At 38.7% G+C, this 19390-nt stretch overlaps 1 protein-coding gene across 2 annotated transcripts in view; it reads left to right on the forward strand.

Moving 5' to 3' along the window:
- UBA6 (ubiquitin like modifier activating enzyme 6) overlaps positions 1-19390 on the forward strand; it is a 29099-nt gene that overhangs the window by 822 nt on the left and 8887 nt on the right. For both annotated transcript variants that reach the window (XM_058838552.1, XM_058838551.1), the window contains exons 3-24: positions 1939-2001; positions 2895-2989; positions 3820-3848; positions 4638-4732; positions 5223-5334; positions 6432-6512; positions 7070-7192; positions 8989-9112; positions 10349-10452; positions 10873-10935; positions 11399-11475; positions 12119-12185; positions 12598-12741; positions 13422-13489; positions 13754-13832; positions 14022-14102; positions 14467-14544; positions 16089-16270; positions 16626-16731; positions 17459-17548; positions 17658-17738; positions 18479-18607. In XM_058838552.1, coding sequence (XP_058694535.1) covers positions 1961-2001; positions 2895-2989; positions 3820-3848; positions 4638-4732; positions 5223-5334; positions 6432-6512; positions 7070-7192; positions 8989-9112; positions 10349-10452; positions 10873-10935; positions 11399-11475; positions 12119-12185; positions 12598-12741; positions 13422-13489; positions 13754-13832; positions 14022-14102; positions 14467-14544; positions 16089-16270; positions 16626-16731; positions 17459-17548; positions 17658-17738; positions 18479-18607 — 2049 coding nt within the window. In that variant the 5' untranslated portion in view covers positions 1939-1960. The remainder of the gene's footprint in view (positions 1-1938; positions 2002-2894; positions 2990-3819; positions 3849-4637; positions 4733-5222; positions 5335-6431; positions 6513-7069; positions 7193-8988; positions 9113-10348; positions 10453-10872; positions 10936-11398; positions 11476-12118; positions 12186-12597; positions 12742-13421; positions 13490-13753; positions 13833-14021; positions 14103-14466; positions 14545-16088; positions 16271-16625; positions 16732-17458; positions 17549-17657; positions 17739-18478; positions 18608-19390) is intronic.

Raw genomic sequence — 19390 nt, forward strand, 5'->3', positions numbered from 1 at the left:
ATGTATTTCTTTGAAACAGATTCAATACCGGTGGAACAAAAATGAGAAATAACTTGGATGTGGAAATACATTAACCAAGTTTGTCCTACAGTCACTTGACCATAGTGTCATTAAATCCTCCTTGTGGAAGGAGGTATTTTGCTCTACCTGATGAGTGCACTGGCAGCATCTCAGTGCTGTAACTGTGACTGCTGGAGGAGAATGAGGAATTAAAAAGTATATTGAAAGAGGCACTGTCAAGTGAGTCTGTGTAAAACAGGTGGCAGAGTTTCTCTTGCCAGTTGATCTCACATCCTAGTTGTTTGCAAAATACTGTTTTGGGAGGGCATAGAGACTGGGATGGCTGTCAGCAGTCACAGCAGTGGAAGCTGAGTATTATTATGCAGGGGTGAATCACCTTCCTCATCTTAGTACCACGATCCTGTTATGTTGTGTAGTCCCAGAATGCCAGTGCTGTTTGTGGAGGATGATTGTGGAGGGGCAGAACAGCTCTGGTCTGTTATGAGATGATGCTGGCTTGCTTTGAGGAGGACTTCCAGCCTTGTGTCTCAGGCAGTGGCTGAAATGAAGGCCCTCATTAAGCAGGCACTGAAGCCTGTGACTGTAAGATGTGGTGTGTTGCACTCTGGCTTGAGATCTGGCTCTAGTGAAATGGTCATTGTTTGTCTTCAGCCCATGTGGTGTCAAAGGCATGGGAGCTGTACTGAAGTGGCTGGTGGTGTGGACTGTGATGGAGCTGTCTTGAGTGCTAGCTAAAGTGTAGGAGTTAATATCCACACTGAGGAAGAGCCTTGTGGATGAGATCTGTGGCCTGTGTCCAATGTAACTCTGTCCCTTGCTGAGCTATTTCAGCACTTTCTAAAAACCAAAAGGATGGATTTTGGGTCAGAATATTGCAATCTCCATGTTGTGACAGACTGCAGGGGCCATACCTCAGAAGTCTTAAAATATATGCCAAAGTCACCTGAACAGTGAATAGGAATTTGATTTTGGGCAGGCTAGAAAGCTGTTTTAGGGTATATCTGTGCTCTGAAAAAAAAAAGTCCTTAGTATGTCTTACTTTTTTTTCAGTGTCAGGAGAGAGGGTTGTCAGCTATATGTAGTTTTCAAGGCAATTTGTAGAAAGCTGAAATAAGATACGTGACCCAGAACATCAGTTCCTATCACTACTACAAAAGTACACACAGGGTCGTGCTGTGTTTGGTGGCAGTCACCTGCCAGGTTCAGGAAGCACCAGTTCCCAGTGTGCTTAAGTAACAAACAAGGTGCCCAGGGGCAGCTTGTTCCTAATCCTGGTGCTTTGTTATCACCAATTTAACAATGAAAACATCCTTGGTAATAGCCAAAGGCCTTAATAGCATAAATTATGTTTTTTCTTACAATCCTATCAAACTGTCTAACTGCATGTCTTAGTTAAATGTTGCAACAATTCAGATCTTTGGGTGTTGGTTTCTTCAGTTAGCTGAAACACTTGTTTCTTAAAGGTTCTCAATTAACACAGAAATAGTGCAGCATAAATGTCTATTTCTAGCCATTCAGTGATCTGTCTTCTTTTAAAAAAAAACACTGATCAGGTAGATGCAAGTTGTTCAGCTTGGAGCTCTTCATATAAAATGAAGTTGCTCTTTCAGTAAATCTAACTGTGGCAAATATAAGAGGTAAGTGTTGCATTTCTTCAGTGGGGAAATTAATGTCTGTTTGTATCTTAAGAACATTTATTGAAGATTTGGGGGTTCTTGTCTTCTGGCTGGTGTGTGTTTTCCTTACCCAAGTGCTATGATGTTTCACAGGCTTCTTAATGTTCAAAGTGCTTCCTGTGTAGCATCACTTTTTTATTTTTCAATTCCTTTAATGAAGAACTGAGTGGGCCAAGAAGGGGGTGCCAGCTGTGAAATTGCAACTGACATAACCAGCTCATTTATTTTTGTAACCCTCTAGTGTAAACAAATCACATTGAATCATGGCAGCAGACTCCATGGAAATTGACGATGCTTTGTATAGGTAAGATTGTCTGATTTTTAAGCATAGCTCCTGACTTTTCAGGAACACTTACATTTACATGCAGTAATGTTATAATTTCATTCATCCCTCAGCCTTTGCTGTGCTTCTTGGTCCTCATCATCAATATCTCTGTTACCCTCCAGACTTCAAGTTGTTGGATTTTGAGGGTTTTTTATAGATATTAAAAAAAAAAAAGTTCCTTTTGGTTTAGCTTTGTTTTAATTTCATGGCTGGGAGTGTCTTGAGATCCCTTGGCATGGTAATAGTTCAGAAAGTCTCTACTGGGACAGATGGTATTCCTGTAAAATCATGATGGGATGAAAAGTTCCTTTGTATATCAAAAAATAGAAAATAATTTAAAAAATGCTTGTATGCAGAACAAATAAGGCTTCTTTTTAATTCAGTGCAGTACTTCTGGTGTTGTGTCACTTTACTTTTTGGCAGTAGCCTCATGTAAGTTGTTCTTCTCTTTGGTGGAAAAGGTGATGCTTAGAATGGTATAAGTTTAATTATACAGTTGGAAGTTAGAACCCTTCCAGATTGCAGGATCTGACTACAAAAGTTATGTCTCTGTTTTGGAGATTTCTGATAACAAAGAACTTCTTTTGCATGCTTGTGTCTTCAGTAGTTAATTCCAAAAAACTTTGTTTATCCTGAAGAAGTTTCGCACTGATTTAAAATGATAACTTTATTTATCTTCTCTAAACCTGGCACTGACAAGGTCTGTACTAAATGCATTTCGCTATATGCATCGTGAGTGTGAATCTTATGTTTGATTGATAAGCATTTGAATTTTTAAAATGTTTCTTAATGACTGGGAATTCTTGACTTGCTTTAATATGCTGTAGACTTCGTTTGTATCTTGTTTTGATCTGAATTTGTCTTTGCTGTAGTCGCCAGAGGTATGTTCTTGGAGACACAGCGATGCAGAAGATGGCTCAGTCCCATGTGTTCCTGAGTGGTATAGGTGGCCTTGGTGTGGAGATTGGTAAGTTAGGTAACATTTATTTAAGATGACACAAGTGTGTGTAAGTGTACTGTCCCAGAATACTTGTGAACCTTGAATTTAAATATAATAAGCATGTTTGAACTATCTGACTGAATTTATGTGTGCATCATGCCATTAGTAACATTGCAGATGCAGGAAAGATTCTGGACTTAAGTTCTCATTTTACTAAAAAACGTTTCAAATTTTACTTTAAAATGTGCTTGCATGAGCCAGATTGCTTTACCCAAATCTTGTGTCCTGGGTGAAGAGTTAGGGCAGGTCATCCAGGTTACACCTTTAGGTACCAGTGTCAGTGAATGTATTATAGGAATAGCTGTTGCCCAGATTCTTCCCATGTATGAAATGGGAGGCTGTGTAGGAGAACAGAACTATTTGGCGAAAATGCATAACTGCCCTGATACAAGAGACTCCTTAACAATTCCCCTTACTCCTCATGAGCAAGGCTTGTTTTGGCTGGTTCGTGCCTGGGGTGTTATTCCTTCAGTTGGCTCTAGTGGTTCTCTGCACCAGATGCCAGAACAGAGTCATGGGGTTTTGCAGTTTATTGTCATTACTGTCTCTGTAATCACAATTGTGGGATGAACAGCTGACAAATGACAAATGCAGAGTCTTTCTAATCTTGCTTATGTTATTTTGCTGTCAGGGGTGCTGTAGAATGCTTAAATGTAAAAGAGAAGAAAACCCTTAATCTGTGAAGTTCTTAACAATGAAATACAGTTATTGTCCACCTGAATAATTATCCAGTTACAAATTTGCAAGTAACCTTCAATAATCCCTCTCTGTTTTTGCTTTGCTTTTCTTTTTTTCAGCCAAAAACATCATTCTGGCCGGAGTAAAGGTATGTAAAACAGTTCTGTTGTTGGGTATTCTTGGGTAAGCATGAGAAAAAGGGAAAACACTACTAGTGAATTAATCTAAAGCTTCTGAATCTGTTTTTCAGTAGAAGGGTTGCAAAACATTTGAGAACCTAGGGGTGAAAACTTTCAGTAATCTGGATGTTCTAGTGCTACAGTCAGAATCTCACGTTAATGTCCATTGCACTCTGAAATAGCTCATAAAATATTTTAGCCAGCTGCTGATTAGATACTGAATCCTTTTGTACAAAGTAGCTCCTCCTAAATCAAGTGGTCCAAACTCAAAAGCCAAACTATTCAAAATATGTTGTCTTATTTTGTCATTCATTAGAATCCTTTTGTGTAGAAATTAGTATGGTTGGGTGTTTAAATCCAACAGCCGCTTTTGTGCTGCTGGGATTAATTTTTTTAGCAAGAAGCCTTTTAAAACTCTTCTTTGCAATAGAAAAAAATCAAATGAGTCCATTTATTTTCAGATCACAATTGCCCCTATATCACAGTCTGGCAAAACTCATCCTTGATATTTAAATGTTACCACTGCAAACTGTGAGGAAAATGCTCAATGAAGTGCATGTTGCAGATGTTCTTTGCTCTCTTAAACAGTAAGAGTTTTGTTGGGAAAGAAGTTGGAAGTGCTTGTTCTTGTATGTGCTACAGCTAACTCTTCTGCAGTGTTAGCCCTCCAACATTTTTTGTGGGCCTTATTCCATGCTTTCGGGTGCTGTGACCTTGTGTATTTCTTCCAGCAAATGTTTTTTGACAAACTTTCTTAGGCTCTTACAGTTCATGACACCAAGCACTGCACAAAATGGGATTTGGGGATCAACTTCTTCATCCATGAAGATGATGTTACCAGTCAAAGGAACAGGTTAGTAGAGTCTTTGGAGTGAGAGAGGACTGAACTTGACAGGCTCATCAGCATCAAAAATAGCAGTTTGTTGTCCAGGAGCTGGTAGTACACATCAAATACCTGTTAAACCCTTTCTAGCCGTGAGTACTGTGCCCAGGTAGATATTAGAGGAAGTCTAGACTGGGACTGAGGTTCTGAGTCACAAGTGTCACTGCTTGTAAAGCAAATTTAATAGTGGGTGCCAGCATGCATTTCTTCCTTGGGCTTTCTCAGCCACCTGTACAAGACTGGACAAAGCCATGACAGCAGACCATCGATGAGTCCTGTGGGATATTGGACACAGCAGTTTTCCTCAGACCTGCTAGGAACTGAAGTGCAAATAAATGAGTTGTTGGTTGTTGCCAGGAGACATCTTGAGGGTCCCTTGTAGGGCATGTGTAGTATAAAATTCTTTATTGAAATACGATTTTGTAGATATGTAAAAAACTGATAATTGCTTTTCTTTCAGGGCTGAGGCCACACTTCCTCGTATTGCAGAACTCAATCCGTACGTCCATGTAGCAGCATCAACTGTGCCACTAGATGAAACCACAGATCTGTCTTTCTTAAAGCACTACCAGGTATGTTACTCTTAAAGCAGTTTCATGTGTATTTGTGTACTTTGGTCAGAGCATACAACTTGAATTCTTTATGTAAGTAAACAGAATGAAGAACTTAGAAGTATGTTTTGAGATGGTGTAAAGAAAACAGTAGGTCTTATATTTGGACTGATGAAATGTTGTGCTTGTTTTTTCAACACTGAAACACTGGGTTTGTGTTCCCACCACTTTCTTAGCACACTTGGTATGGAATTTGCTATGACAGTAAATAACTAAGTGGGGTCACTGTACAAATTTTTTCCTTTGAAGGTAAAACTGTGACCTCTCTTTGCAGCTACATAGCACAGATGTTCTACATATATCCTGTGTGCTGCATTCCAGGCAGTAGAAGCTCTGGCTATATAATTAGATCATTCATGTATGTATGTAATGAAATGTAAGTGCCTCTGTGGTGGAGTGAGGGCACTTGCAGTTCTTCAGTCAGCTGTTTCCTGCCTGTGTGCATGGCTCAGTCTGAGTGGGGAACCTTTACTGTGTGGCTTACATACAAGCACACCAAGTTTCTGAGTGTCCCAGCTACAGCAGGCCATGTGTATCTGAATGGGTTGCAGTGCATGTGCCTTGGAACCCAATACTGTCCTAGGCGTTAAAGGAATGCATGTAGAAATTCTGTGTCTGCAATTTTATGACCAATACTGGAAGCCTATGCAGACTTCTTAATGTGCACTGATGAGTATTATTTGTGTTTGCTAGCTTTAATCCTAAAATTCAAAATCTGCTGAGATTTTTGCTGAGATTATCCATAACTGTTTTGGTAAATACTCTAATAGGGTTTTGAGTTTCACAGCTGCAGTTTAAAAAAAAACAAACAACAACAACCAAACAATCAAAGACCTGAAAATTTGCTGTTCCTGCTCTACTCATTTTGTTTCCAGAACTTGTGGGGTGGTAGCCAATCTGCTTTAATAAGAAAACGTCCTCAAGGCTGCTCTCTCTTAAGTGTGGAGACATAGGAGTCAGGACACCTAAGTAACTTACTCTAGGTACTAGGTTTTCCCATAGCCTGAAGATACTGATTACTTTCAGTGTCTTAGAAGTATTTCTGTTCTTGTTCACAGTGTGTCATATTGACTGAAGTAAGTCTGTTGCTGCAGAAGAAGATTAATGACTTCTGTCATGCTCAGCAGCCACCTATTAAGGTAATAGAAAAAATGCAACACATGAATAATCTGTACAGTGGACATTCTGAACCTCCAGGGTGTTCTTTCCAAAAATGGAGAATGCTGGTTTTGTGGTACAAAATTCAATGTAGATGGCATGTTGATGTAGCAGCAGAAGTTTTGGGAATACAGTGCTGCAACTGGTATTATCTGGATACCAGCACAGGTAAAACATAGCTTGGTCCTTTAATTAAAAAGCAATTGTGTTAAAGAAATAGTTTTCACTTTTAACTCAAAATGGTTCTGAAAGAGTGTGCTGAGACTGAAGGACATGTTGGGGCTGAATGTAAGAGAAGCAGAAATGGCAGCATTTCACTATGTAGTGATGTTACTTCTGTTTTGTGAATGGGCTCAGAAATGCTGCGGGTTCAAGGTCTGTTGTCAGTGGTGTGCTGTGTAGTCAGTGGCCTGAGCACACTACAGATTTCCACTCTAGAATTAAACCTGCCAGCCTTCAACAAGGTCCAGTGTGAGGTATCCTGTTCTTTGGCTTCTGCTGTTCTAGGGATGCTCATGGTTTTTACTTTCTCTTGTAGTTCATCAGTGCAGATGTGTATGGAGTATGTTCACGTTTGTTTTGTGACTTTGGTGATGAATTTGAAGTGCTGGATACAACAGGAGAGGAGCCAAAGGAGATCTTCATTTCAAATATAACACAAGTAAGGGATAAAAGTCATTGTGTTGCTTTAACTGTTTTAAAAGGACTCATTATTGGCTCTTTAAAAAGGAGAGTGTCAGGGTGTTTCATTTGAGCAGCCCACTAAGCAATTTACAACTGGCCTATGGGAGAAGCAGTTACTTTAGTTACTTTGTTCTTACCCTTGCCTCCTGGTTGTTATTTACTATTTAACACACAATACTGATTTCTTTTAATTGGGCAGAGAAAGAAATGTGGAGATGTAGAAAGAAGAGTATGTAACTTTGGTGTTGGAATAGGATAAGTTCTAAGGAAATGTGAAAATAGTTGTGAAAAGAGCCCTTTTTATAAGAAACTGCAGCACTTACAGGTGGGCTACTGGAATAATCAAGGGGATTGGGAAAATATTTTGTAAAGAAATTTAAAGGTTTGTTTTAACCTACCAAAGCAGAGGCAATGAGAAGGGGATATTATTACTAGTACTTCCAGTGCAGAATGTTAGGCTGTCCATTTAATCTTGTATTATTGTTTTTTAAAGGGAAATTACTTTGGGTTCTTTTTTCAGTTCTGGAAGTCCAGACAGTAAGCTCACTCATCCAGCAGCAGCACTTTTGTCGTATTTCCAGTCTAGATATAATACTAACTGATCTAGGAGGGGTTGTACAGCAAGTTGCGTTTGGTCTGGATTAAAGCTTACGATTTGATGATTTGGGTAGCCTTGTCCTCGGTGCCTTTAAAAGGGAATGGATGACTTGGTGGTTGTTCTCATTAATTACATAAGGAGCACATAGCTGAGTTTCATGGATTGTGCTGATTACCCACCAAGTCAAGGAATGAATATATATTTGTATATATGTCCTGTGTTTAATAATCTTTATTAAAATACTTTAAAATACTTTAGTTGTATCTTCTTCCACTCTGAAGTGTAAAACTGATGAGAATTAAAACTCAGTACCATCAAGTGGTTGTTCTTGTCCTGTAAACAGGGTCAAGGTGGCACTGTGTCCCTAAATCAGAGCAGAATTTTCTCCAGTCAAGCCCTTTGTTGTTCATTGTCCACAGAGAATGTGGTTGACTGTAATTAAGTTCTATGCTACTTAAATGAAATATTTCTTATACTGGGGACTCGGGAAGGGATAAGAGGAGACTTTACAAGCCAGGCTTGCTTGCAAATGCACCAGATTACAGCCTGAGGTACAGCACAAGGTCTTGATGAGATGTGTTCAGACTGCAGTGAGGTCTCTGTGTGCATGGCAGGTTGGCTTCACATCCCATAACAGGATGAGGTGTTTGGAATTCCTACAAGTGTCAGCTTGTCTGTGACCTGCTGAAGCTGTGTCTCTCCTGTGTGCTGTCTGGCTTTTTAAGTTTCCAAGCTTTCAAGAATGAGTTTAGATGTCCTTTCTAAAGATATCAGACAGAAAGGAAGCATGGAGTAATAAGGACCATTTACAAGACTTTATTTTTTAATGCCTCTGAAAATTTCTTTGCATATAGGGACTATAGAAAAAGGGGATAAATCTACTATTTCAGAACATAACAATGGATTTGACTGCTGAAAACTAGCAAATGCAGTTTGCTAACATACCTAGAACTGGAAACAGTGAAAATAAAATTTTGTGTTGTAGAAACACAGTTAAATTGAAAATCATAGGACTAAAAAAGTTGTCATAGGTAACTCTTACTGTGACAGAAATGAGATGCTACAAGTATTAGAGCCTGCAGTTTCAGTAGACAAAAAGCTATGTACCTGCAATACAACGTGATCCCTTTGCACAGGACGCTTTCCTCCTTGCTGACTGCCATTTTTTATTTCAGTCAAATCCTGGTATTGTCACTTGCCTTGAAAATCATCCACACAGGCTTGAAACAGGACAGTTCTTAACCTTTCGAGAAGTTAATGGAATGTCGTGCTTGAATGGATCCACACACCAAATAACAGGTAAACTGCTGCTGACTCATTTGCAAGGTACTTCTTCTCTGGCCTGATTTAGCCACTGTAGTGTTAATTACCATAGTCAGAGGAGTGCTGGGTTGTGCAGGCCTCCAGTGAGCTTGCACAAAAAAATTGCTTTCTTGTGCAAAGGTCTTCCTGGTGTTGTTTTGATGGCATTTCCATTTAGTAAAGTCTACCTGAACTTGTCTTGCTGCTTAAGGAGCCAGTGGAATTCCTCAGTTTAAAATGTGGAATGTAGTTGGCAGGCTCTGAGCTGACCATTGTTCATCTGCTGATGAAACTGGTTTGGTACTTGGAGGGTTCCATAATGCCTGTGCTTCTGTCATGGTTTTGGATGCCACTTGGTGTGTCATTGTTTGCCTTGTAGCTTTTTTGGGTGACAAGTGTAGAGGGATGCATTGACAATGATCTAAGAGTGCTTTTGAAATTGTTTTCATGATTTACATCTACCCTGCATTGTTCTACTTCATACATGTCTCAAGGGAGTCTACTTGGTTCCTTTTGGATGCTGGGGAATTTTCTAGTTCCCAGATCTGAATGTCTGTTTGTTTAGAGCAGAGGAGAGAGCATGTGGGTGTGGTTTTTTGTTTTTTTTTTTAACTGGTTTGTGGTCTGAGACAAAAAACAGTACCCTTGAAACATGTGCTTGAATCTGTTTCCTTTGTGCCCTTGCATTTTGCTAGAACTGATGCTGCAGTCTGTTCCTTCCTCCTATTCATGGCTTAGCTTTTGGTTTTAGTTTTCCATGAATTAACAATTTTTCTGTCTTTTTGCTTTGCCTGAATGATGCTTCCTGTGTATGAGGGGGAAGATGTGGCAAAATGCTCCAGGATGCCTTTTTTGCTTGCCTGTAGTTCTCATCACAGGGCTAAAATCCTACTCAGAGCAGTTAATACTGGACACTACTATGCACAGTCTAAAGAAAATTAAACGTTATTTCATTTTTGTTACAGAGCTGTGGTCATCAGAATTCTTGTTAAATCTGCTGCCACTTGAAGCTCATTTCGTAACAGATCATGTTTATAACCAGAAAACCTCTGCCAGTTTCTGGGTTAATCCTGTTAGGAGGATCAGCTGTGCTTATGCTTTCAAAACAAGGTTGCCTGCTGCAAAATTGCAGCGCAGAAAGCACTGGCAAACCCCCGTTTCATTGTATACAGAACTGTAGCATCCAATAACACTTTGAATTATCTGTCAGTGTTTATTCTCTTCTCTTTTCAGTGGTGTCACCTTATTCCTTCAGCATTGGTGATACATCAGAGATGGAGCCTTACCTGCACGGAGGCATAGCTGTGCAAGTGAAGACACCCAAGATGTATTACTTTGTAAGTGTGTGCTTGACAGAGCTGAGTCCTCCAGCGTTAATCTCTGAGCACTGGAAGCAGAGTTCAGCATATGTACACGTTTCCTACAATTATAGAATGCCCTTTGTTTGGAAGGGGCCCACAAGGATCATGTTCTCCAGCTCCTGGCTCTGCACAGGATGGCCCCAAGAATCACACCTGTTTAAAGATGAGTCTTCCCACTAGGATGTGAAACATCCCTCTGGCCATTTTTGATAGAACTTGCAGTAGATAATTACTTTTAGCATCTAGTGTGGTATGAATAATGAAGAGGGCAATGACTGTGCTAGTCAGAAAGGATATTTTTTCTTAATCTCTATAGGAAGACTATGGTTTTGTCAGGTAGCAGTGGCTGTTGTGTTCTCAAGTAGTGTGTTGTTGTCATGAATTCTGTTTTTCCAGGAACGGCTGGAGAAGCAGATAACAAATCCATTATGCCTTGTTGCAGATTTTAGCAAGCCTGAGGTAATTAGCATGTGGGGATTTGGGCATAAATGCTCTAATAGTAAAAATACATGGATTGTAATCTATAGCTTTATGTTTAGAATAATATAATTTCTACTTTTTGCCCTTAATGCTGGGCTTTGTTATTGCTGTTTGGCAAAATGCAATGCATTATAATATCTAGTTAAAAGAAGACTACCACACTTTCCAATTTCAGCTCTAAATTCTTTTGGGGACTCTTCAGTTGGACTTAGTTGAAGTGGGTGCTCAGTGTGTGTGAAGGTGTTGCATTACTGAGCAATACTTTAAAAAAAATATTAATAAAAGGTGTTTCAAATTCACTTTTTAATTTTATTTTGAAACTTTTTTGAGCGTTGTACTTAAGAGACAAGAAATGAAATGGTAACAGGAGAGTTCAAGTTGTATTTGTGTACTTCATTTCTGTCTAGTTTGTAACTGATCAACTGCTGTGTTGTCTTAACAGGCACCTTTGCAGATCCATGTTGCCATGCTTGCCTTGAACCACTTCCAGGAGAACTTTGGTCGTGGACCGAAAATTGGGTAAAGCAGTTGTTCTGTGTTTGCCAAGCCTTGAATCAGGCAGATCTCTTCTTTTTGTGTAGTTACTGGCTGACTGTGGAGCATGGTACCTTCCCTGTCTGGTACCTGATAGCCCATATAGAAATGGGAAGATGGAAAATGTTACCCTGATGTGTGTAATGAGGTTTTCCCAATATAGATAGCAATGGAACTTTCTGGGCCCAGGTAGACAGAAGATACTTTTGGAGAAGGCCTTGTCTGTTCTGGTTTTTTCACATTGTGGATTGATACAGAAAAATTGTTTCAGTGATCCTGAATTATCTTGTAGTTCATGGATATAAAAAAAAAAGTCCTAATGCTTTGGATTTAATTTCCAGTGTTTTTCATTTAGCTGTAGTTCTTGATGTATGTAATTTTGAGTTAAATGAGACAAAATTACCTAAAAAGTGTAAATATTAAGACTGTACTTGCACATGGGCTTTTCCACTGAGACTTCTTTCTTGAGCTGCCCCTAACATTTAGAAGTACATCTTGAATGCTCAATGTTAAGAATAATGCAAGATTCCAAACTTCCTTTCCATTGCTTTTTTCTTCCATTGATTGTGTTTCTAGAAGAACTCTGGCATGTTTAAGTCATCATTATTGTTTCTACCCTGGTGTCTAGATGCCTCCAAGATGCTGAGGAAATGCTGAAAATAGCCATGTCTATAAGTGAAACACTGGAAAACAAAGTGAGTAAGGAATTATTGTTGTTATGAGTCACTTTTTTATGTGCTCATTTACTTGCCTAAAGGTCATGCTTTAGTTGTTGGTCCTTGTTATGGCCTTTGAGTCCATCTTTAGATGGATCAGCTGGCTGGCTGAAGGCCAGGTGAGGAAACAGAATGAATGGGATTTCAGCATGGGTTCAACTGAATGTTGACCTAACATGAAGGCTGATCCTGTGGTGATGTGAATCCAGTTTTTAGACAAATGCATGTGACAAATACAGGGTATATGGTGGATCTGTTTTGGCTGGAAACTTTTTTTTGCTAGTTAGAGTGAAATAATCTGTCTTTCACTGACGAATAGTAGTCTGTGAAACTGTCAAACACTGCCTTGTTCACTGAGGGGATAAACCTGTCCCTGTGTCTTACTTTTCAGCCTCAGGTGAACGGAGATGTGGTGAAATGGCTGTCTAGGACTGCTCAGGGATTTCTGCCTCCTTTGGCTGCAGCAGTGGGTGGTGTTGCCAGCCAGGAAGTGCTGAAAGCAGTAACAGGAAAATTTTCTCCTTTACAGCAGTGGGTAAGGCTGTCTTGGTTTTTGGATGGTTATTTTGACATCTTATGAATGGATGGCTGTGTGTAAATGCTGTATGATCAGAGTAACCTTAACAACTTCTATAACATGGAAATAAAATAAAAAAAATGAGACTGTATTTAGAGAAAGTAGTGTTTTTATGTGTACAATGAAAGTATAGCCAGTTTTAGTTAAAATTTTTGTATTTGGGGTTCCAACAGCACATTTTTTTGTCCACACTAGCAAAAAGAGCATTGGCTTGTCAGTGTATGGATGCAAAGGTGTGATACAGTGCAGATACCAGCTTAAGCTACTGTACATAAGGGCAGGGCTTTCAGACTCTCAGAATAAATGTCAGAGTACAGTTGGATTAAAAAATGTCACAGTCTTCAGAGATACCTATGGAGGAGTAGCATGCCTGTTAGAAGTCAAAAACTTGCAGCTTACCTGTTTGATTGAATGTTTTTTCTGCTCTGTGTCCAAGTGCTTTTTCGTCTCCACTAAAATTGTGGTGTGAACTGTAGGGTACCAGATGCTGTGTAGTCTTCCACTGACAGTAAAAACTTAGTTTCTAAATTTCTAGACTCTGTTGTTCATACAAAGTAGTTAGTTTTTAAATTAAAATAGCATGAATGTCTTTCTCAGGTTTTTATTGGATTTTTTTCTTTTTTTCATTCTTTTTACAGCTATATATAGATGTGCTAGACATTGTAACACCTCTAGAGAAGGTGGGCTCTGAGGAGTTTCTCCCACGGTAAATATAACTACAAGCTGTTGGCTTATGTACTGTTCATATCTGAGTCTCAAGCAGGCACAGATGTCTTTTAAAGTTAATTCAGTGATTTTTGCTGGAGGGACAAGTTTAGGGTTAAGACTCCGTGTCCTATTTCAGCATGGGATGAACAGGAATTATAGACTGACTTTCTTAGTTCGTGTCAAATGCAGTTTGGCATCAATGGTACTACCATGATAAACAGCATCTTGAAGTCTCCTGTTTTTGTCTTCTGTGCCTGCATAGGGGAGATAGATACGATGCCTTGAGGGCTTGTATTGGAGACTCTCTGTGCCAGAAGCTCCATGATTTGAATGTTTTCTTGGTGAGTATGACTGACACTGTTACACTGTTTGCAAATGCTTTGTTGGTACAGTTAATGCCCACTGCCCTCAAAGTACATGAGGGCAGCTCTGATATGTGCCACTGCAGAATAAATGGTCCAGAATTGCAGTGGGACTTGTCTTTGTGGTTTCCACTTACATTTCTGATTCTACAAATTAATGTTCTTTAGGTTGGATGTGGAGCGATAGGCTGTGAAATGCTGAAAAACTTTGCACTTCTTGGTGTTGGTACTGGGCAAGACAAAGGATTGGTAAGTCACTTGTTAACCTTTCTTCTCATTAGAGGTAATGTGACAGGGAAGAATTAAATAATTAAACTACTAAAACTGTTAAAAGCCTAAGTCTTATTTCATGTTGATCTCTGCCCAGAGGATACCATGGCCTTGGTGTAGAAGGGTGTGCAGTTAGAAGCAGAATACACCTGGAGCAGTCTTGCTGTATTTTGATTTTTTAAAAAAAATTTAGTCAGTCTGTATAAGCAGAGCTTTGGCCACAGTGGATGGCAATAGCAGTATTTTGTTTTGGCAAGTGTTTATAGAAGTTTCATCAAGATCATTGCTCAGTGTTACACTAAAATTGTAACTTCAGCTGTTGCTTTTGCCCCTTCTGACTTAGGTTACAATTACAGATCCAGATTTGATAGAGAAATCCAACCTGAACAGGCAGTTTCTTTTTCGACCTCACCACATACAGGTAGGCTTTCTTATTCAGTAAATTTTCTGGACTATTGTGTTTCCCTGTCCTGTGTTGCCGCTGAAGATGAATAGATCACACAGACACAGGTCGAGGTGTGGTGAAAAGAAGAGAACGTTTATTTTTCCCCTCAGGATTTATAGGCTTTTGACCACGGCCAGGGATTGGATGGTCAGGATAACACTTTCTCACTGCACTGGCCATGAGAGATGCTCATCACAAGACGTGTAACAGAAAGAATGTACACATATCTATGTTTACAGTTACTGTCCTGGGAAAGTCCTTAGAAAACCATGTCAGCAAGCTCAGAAGCTGAGTTTTCAGGGCGACAGTCCTGTGCTCCCACAGAGAGCTGAACTTGTGAGTGTCTGTACTTCCGTCCAGAGGAGACTTAAAGGCTGTAATTAAATCTAGGGTCTTTTTTCAACAGTGCCTAATTAGAACTCCAGTGGCATCCAACTCATCATTAGTATCAGTTGAGTAAAATTGGCTTGTCTAATCTTAATTTGTAGTGGGTTTTTTTTGACTAGTGAAATCTCTCGAATTTGACAGTTGGATGAGTACTGTATTGTGTAAGAGCCTGGTTACTATGTCAGAAATGCCCTACTATGCCATTGAAATTTGGGGAAAACAAAACAACAGAAAATAGACAGTGCCGGCAGAAATGTTCTTGATGAAGCTCAGTAGTGCTGCTGCTGATGGAACTTGACCAAAGTTGGTGTCTTCTGACTTAATTCAGTTTTCACTAAGCTGATAAATAGTTTTGAAAAAGTCCAACATGTACATTCAATAAATGCATAATACAGAGGCTGTTAATGCCTTAGAAGCAGAGACAACATCCCTGTACTTGCAAACACAGCACAAAATAAAAAAGGTGCCTTAGATATTGGCAGCACTGTGGAAGAAGGTTTAACCTGCCCAAAACCCAACTGTTGAGTTTTCTGCCTCCTGTTTATGTGTAACAGATCTGGGAACAGATTGCACTTTGTATGAATAGATAAATAGAAAGTGAACCATGTAAGCTTTTAGAAGCCACAGACTTGAGTGGTGATCCCTAGATAATTATGATATGGCTAGAAGTGTTGGGTAGGTCAAGAACTCTATTTCAGTTGAGCTTCTGACATTGATTTTGTGTGGATTTCCTTGCAGTAATGTGGTTATTCACAGGTGCTTGATGTCTGTGCAGCATAGACACAGTCAGAGTTACTAATGGGTTTATTCTCAGACAGTCATGCACTCTCCCTTCTTTTGAAGAAATTCTTATGAGAGGCAGCACATGCCATCAGTTTCAGTTACTTGATAAACCATTTAAGCACTTCCACCACATGGTCTCTGAAACAATAAGTAAAACAAAAAATAAAATGAGATTAATAAGATATTTATCAGTGAGGGAGGTATATGATTAAAAAATGTCATTTATTGCATGTTTTGCATACTAACATTTCTGTCAGTGAATTTTGTCTGATCAGTAAATGAAGTTGGTATTTCTGTGTCCCTGATGTTCTTTATCTGCATATTGCTGATCTCTGCATTTATGCTTTCAGAAACCCAAGAGCTACACTGCAGCAGAAGCAACTATGAACATCAATCCTTACATAAAGATTGATTCAGATATTAATAAAGTTTGTCCAGCCACTGAGAACACTTACAGCGATGAATTCTACACCAAGCAAGATGTGATTGTGACTGCTTTGGACAACGTTGAAGCCAGGAGATACATTGATAGGTAGGAGGTGGAAGGGAAGCAAGGGCAGCTGTTAAATTCTGATGAGGGTGAGAATACTCTGTCAGTTTTAAGGTTGAATTATTTAAGCATAAAAATATGTATTTAAATTTAAAAGTAGAAATATTGACATTTACAAATAATTTCTAATGCTTATAATCCACACATGCTGAGGTGAATGGTATCCTGACCTAACCTGAATAGTTCTTATTTAATCTCTTTTTTTCCTGAGTTTGGTGTAACCTTTCCACTCTTCTGCTAGTGCCTAGAGACAACTCTGGTTGCACTCCAGTAATGTCGCAAGACAAGAATGTAGAGGTTGTTCTGTACTCTGATAGTCTGTGTTTTTCCATGTCAGTCGTTGTGTAGCAAACCTGCGTCCTCTTATAGACTCTGGAACTATGGGAACAAAAGGACACACAGAAGTTATTGTGCCCCATCTGACAGAGTCCTACAATAGTCATGTAAGTCTTTCAAGACCATCGCTCATCTTCTTCGCTTGTCCCATGATGCCCTCTGATTCTTTGGTCATTTTTATGTGTCTTTCTAAAATAAGTAGCCTATTTGAGCTGCTGAAGAACAATATTGCTAGGAAATAATTACTTCCTTTGTTTCTGAAGGAAAAACTCACAGGAAATAAAATTTGAGTAATTCTTTACAAGGATAACAGTTCTGTTTGAATGGGAAAGCCGAAAATGAACCTTCAGACTCTATTGCTGATAGACAATACTTGCAGTATCCCTCTGTTTAAGGTTCTTGTGGAGAAATTCCCTGGTTGAGAACACCATGAAATAGTGTCATGTGGACACAGAGACAGGATTTTAAGAGTCCCAGTTGTCTTGTTAGGATCCGTAACGAAGTCTTTCTGGCCCTGAGTGACCGGGCATGTTTCATGTTGAAAGTGTACATGAATGCCAGCTGTGCATCTTGGGAAAGCTGGCTGGCAATTTCACCTGGTGTTTATGTTTCACAGTTCAGTTTTGCTTTCCAGTGTTTGGTTTAGACTATTTCTCATAAAGAAGAATTGACAATGCTAGCTACTGTTCATGAAACAGATTTCTAAGCATAAAAAGCCACTTTGTATTTTATAAGAGCAGAGTTTTAACTTATGTAGCTTACAAGTTCTTGGTGCTATTATTAACAATTAACCTGGATAAGCCTGCATTGACATGCAACCCTTCTTAATTACAGCGGGATCCACCAGAGGAAGAAATACCTTTTTGCACCTTGAAGTCTTTCCCAGCCGCTATTGAGCATACGATACAGTGGGCAAGAGATAAGGTAATGGATTAACTTTTCTGGCATTCAGCACAACTCCATGTGTGTTTGGAAGGGTGGGCATCTGATATACTTCTTGCATAATGTCATGTTTGTTGATCTTATTTTACAGTTTGAAAGTTCATTTTCTCACAAGCCTTCATTGTTTAACAAGTTCTGGCAAACCTATCTGTCGGCAGAAGAAGTTTTACAGGTAAGGGAATATTGCCAGGGTAAAATAGAGGGTTTAAACCACTGCTTTATGGATTTTGTTTCTATTTAGGGCCAGTGAGATTAGGGTTAGTTTCTGACTTTTTCCAGAAAACCCAAAGACTTACTTGGCCAAGTCATTAACTGATCATATGAACGCTCTTTCTGTTTCATAATTAATAATCTATTTATAAATATTTTTATAAATAATTATATATAATTTATTTATATTAATAAAATATTTAAATATTAAATAATTTATTGAATTAAATGTAAAATTAAATAAAATAATAATATAATTTATTTATGTAAATAATTTATTAATACTATATATATATAAAATACAGAAAAAAAATTATGTTTTATAATTAAAATCTTCTCCAGTTCATGGGCTGTGTACATGATATAGAAATATCAGAAAGACTGAGACACTGCTAGTGTGTGTCACACTGTTAGCTGGGGAAAATGAAAGTAAGACTGAGTTTGAAGTGAGTTCAAGTAGTAATAAATTAGATTTAAATTGTTTACTATCTTTTTCTTGTCAGTCTGTAATGACCTGTGGTCCAAAGGGCCGGTGAAAGTAAATGGGGGAAAAACCCCAGTGGAGAGGAGCACATAAAGGATAATATTTCACGAAGTAAACCTCTGTTTTCTTTTGCTATGGATTACTAAAAACATATTTACTGTTTGACTGGATTAGAAGGAATCTTATCTGTTTTAACATTTTCATATTTCTTTATCTAGAGAATAAAATCAGGAGAGAGTTTGGAAGGCTGTTTTCATGTTATTAAAACTCTCAGTAGAAGACCCCGAAGTTGGACTCAATGTGTAGAACTAGCAAGAGTGAAATTTGAAAAGTATTTTAGCCATAAGGTAGGTAAGACCTATAGATGAGGTAGCACTAGACTGATGAGGATTTTAGAAAACTTGGTGGCCCTAATAACGAGATGTCCAAGTATTTGCACTCACTTCCATCTCTTCATAAATAATAAACTGTATTTGAAACCTAAAAGTACTGCATCCCTTTCTATTGTAGCACTTCTAGGTCTGGTTTATTGACTCACTCTTAGTACTCTTTTTAGTAGTCTCCATGCAGTTTTCTTGGCATTTTTCCAGAGTTTTCCAAAGTGTCAGGATTATCAGATGTCTTTTCTTAGGCAGTGGGGTTTTGTTTCCCACACTAAAATCCCGTTACTGAGCTCACCTTTGTAACCCTGATTTTCTCAAAGATTTTTTTTGAAATAAGAGCCAGTCATTCTGACAGTCTGGTCCACAGTATCACTTAAAGTATATGTGTAATTTTGTATGAAAGATGGGATTAGGATGTTGTGGATTAATAAATGTTCCTGTGCATACAGAATCCCTGGTGGTAGTTGTCACATTGAGAAAATATTATATTCCAAGTTGTGAATCCATATGCAAGAATTCTAAAGTGACAGTAAGGTGGGGGAGAATGCTTTACTTCTTGGAGTAAATGCCTTACTTGAGCTTTGTACAGATGTGGCAACATTGGCATCTCTGTTCTGTGAATGAAATAGGCAAACACTATCTAGTAGTACTTGTCTTTAAGGTGTCCATCTTGACAAAGGTGTTTCACGATTTTCTTAATTCTTTAAATTACTTCAGCTGGATGGCCTTGATTTAGTGTGGTCATGT

The sequence above is a fragment of the Poecile atricapillus genome, chromosome 4, assembly GCF_030490865.1.
Source record: "Poecile atricapillus isolate bPoeAtr1 chromosome 4, bPoeAtr1.hap1, whole genome shotgun sequence".
Taxonomy (NCBI): domain Eukaryota; kingdom Metazoa; phylum Chordata; class Aves; order Passeriformes; family Paridae; genus Poecile; species Poecile atricapillus.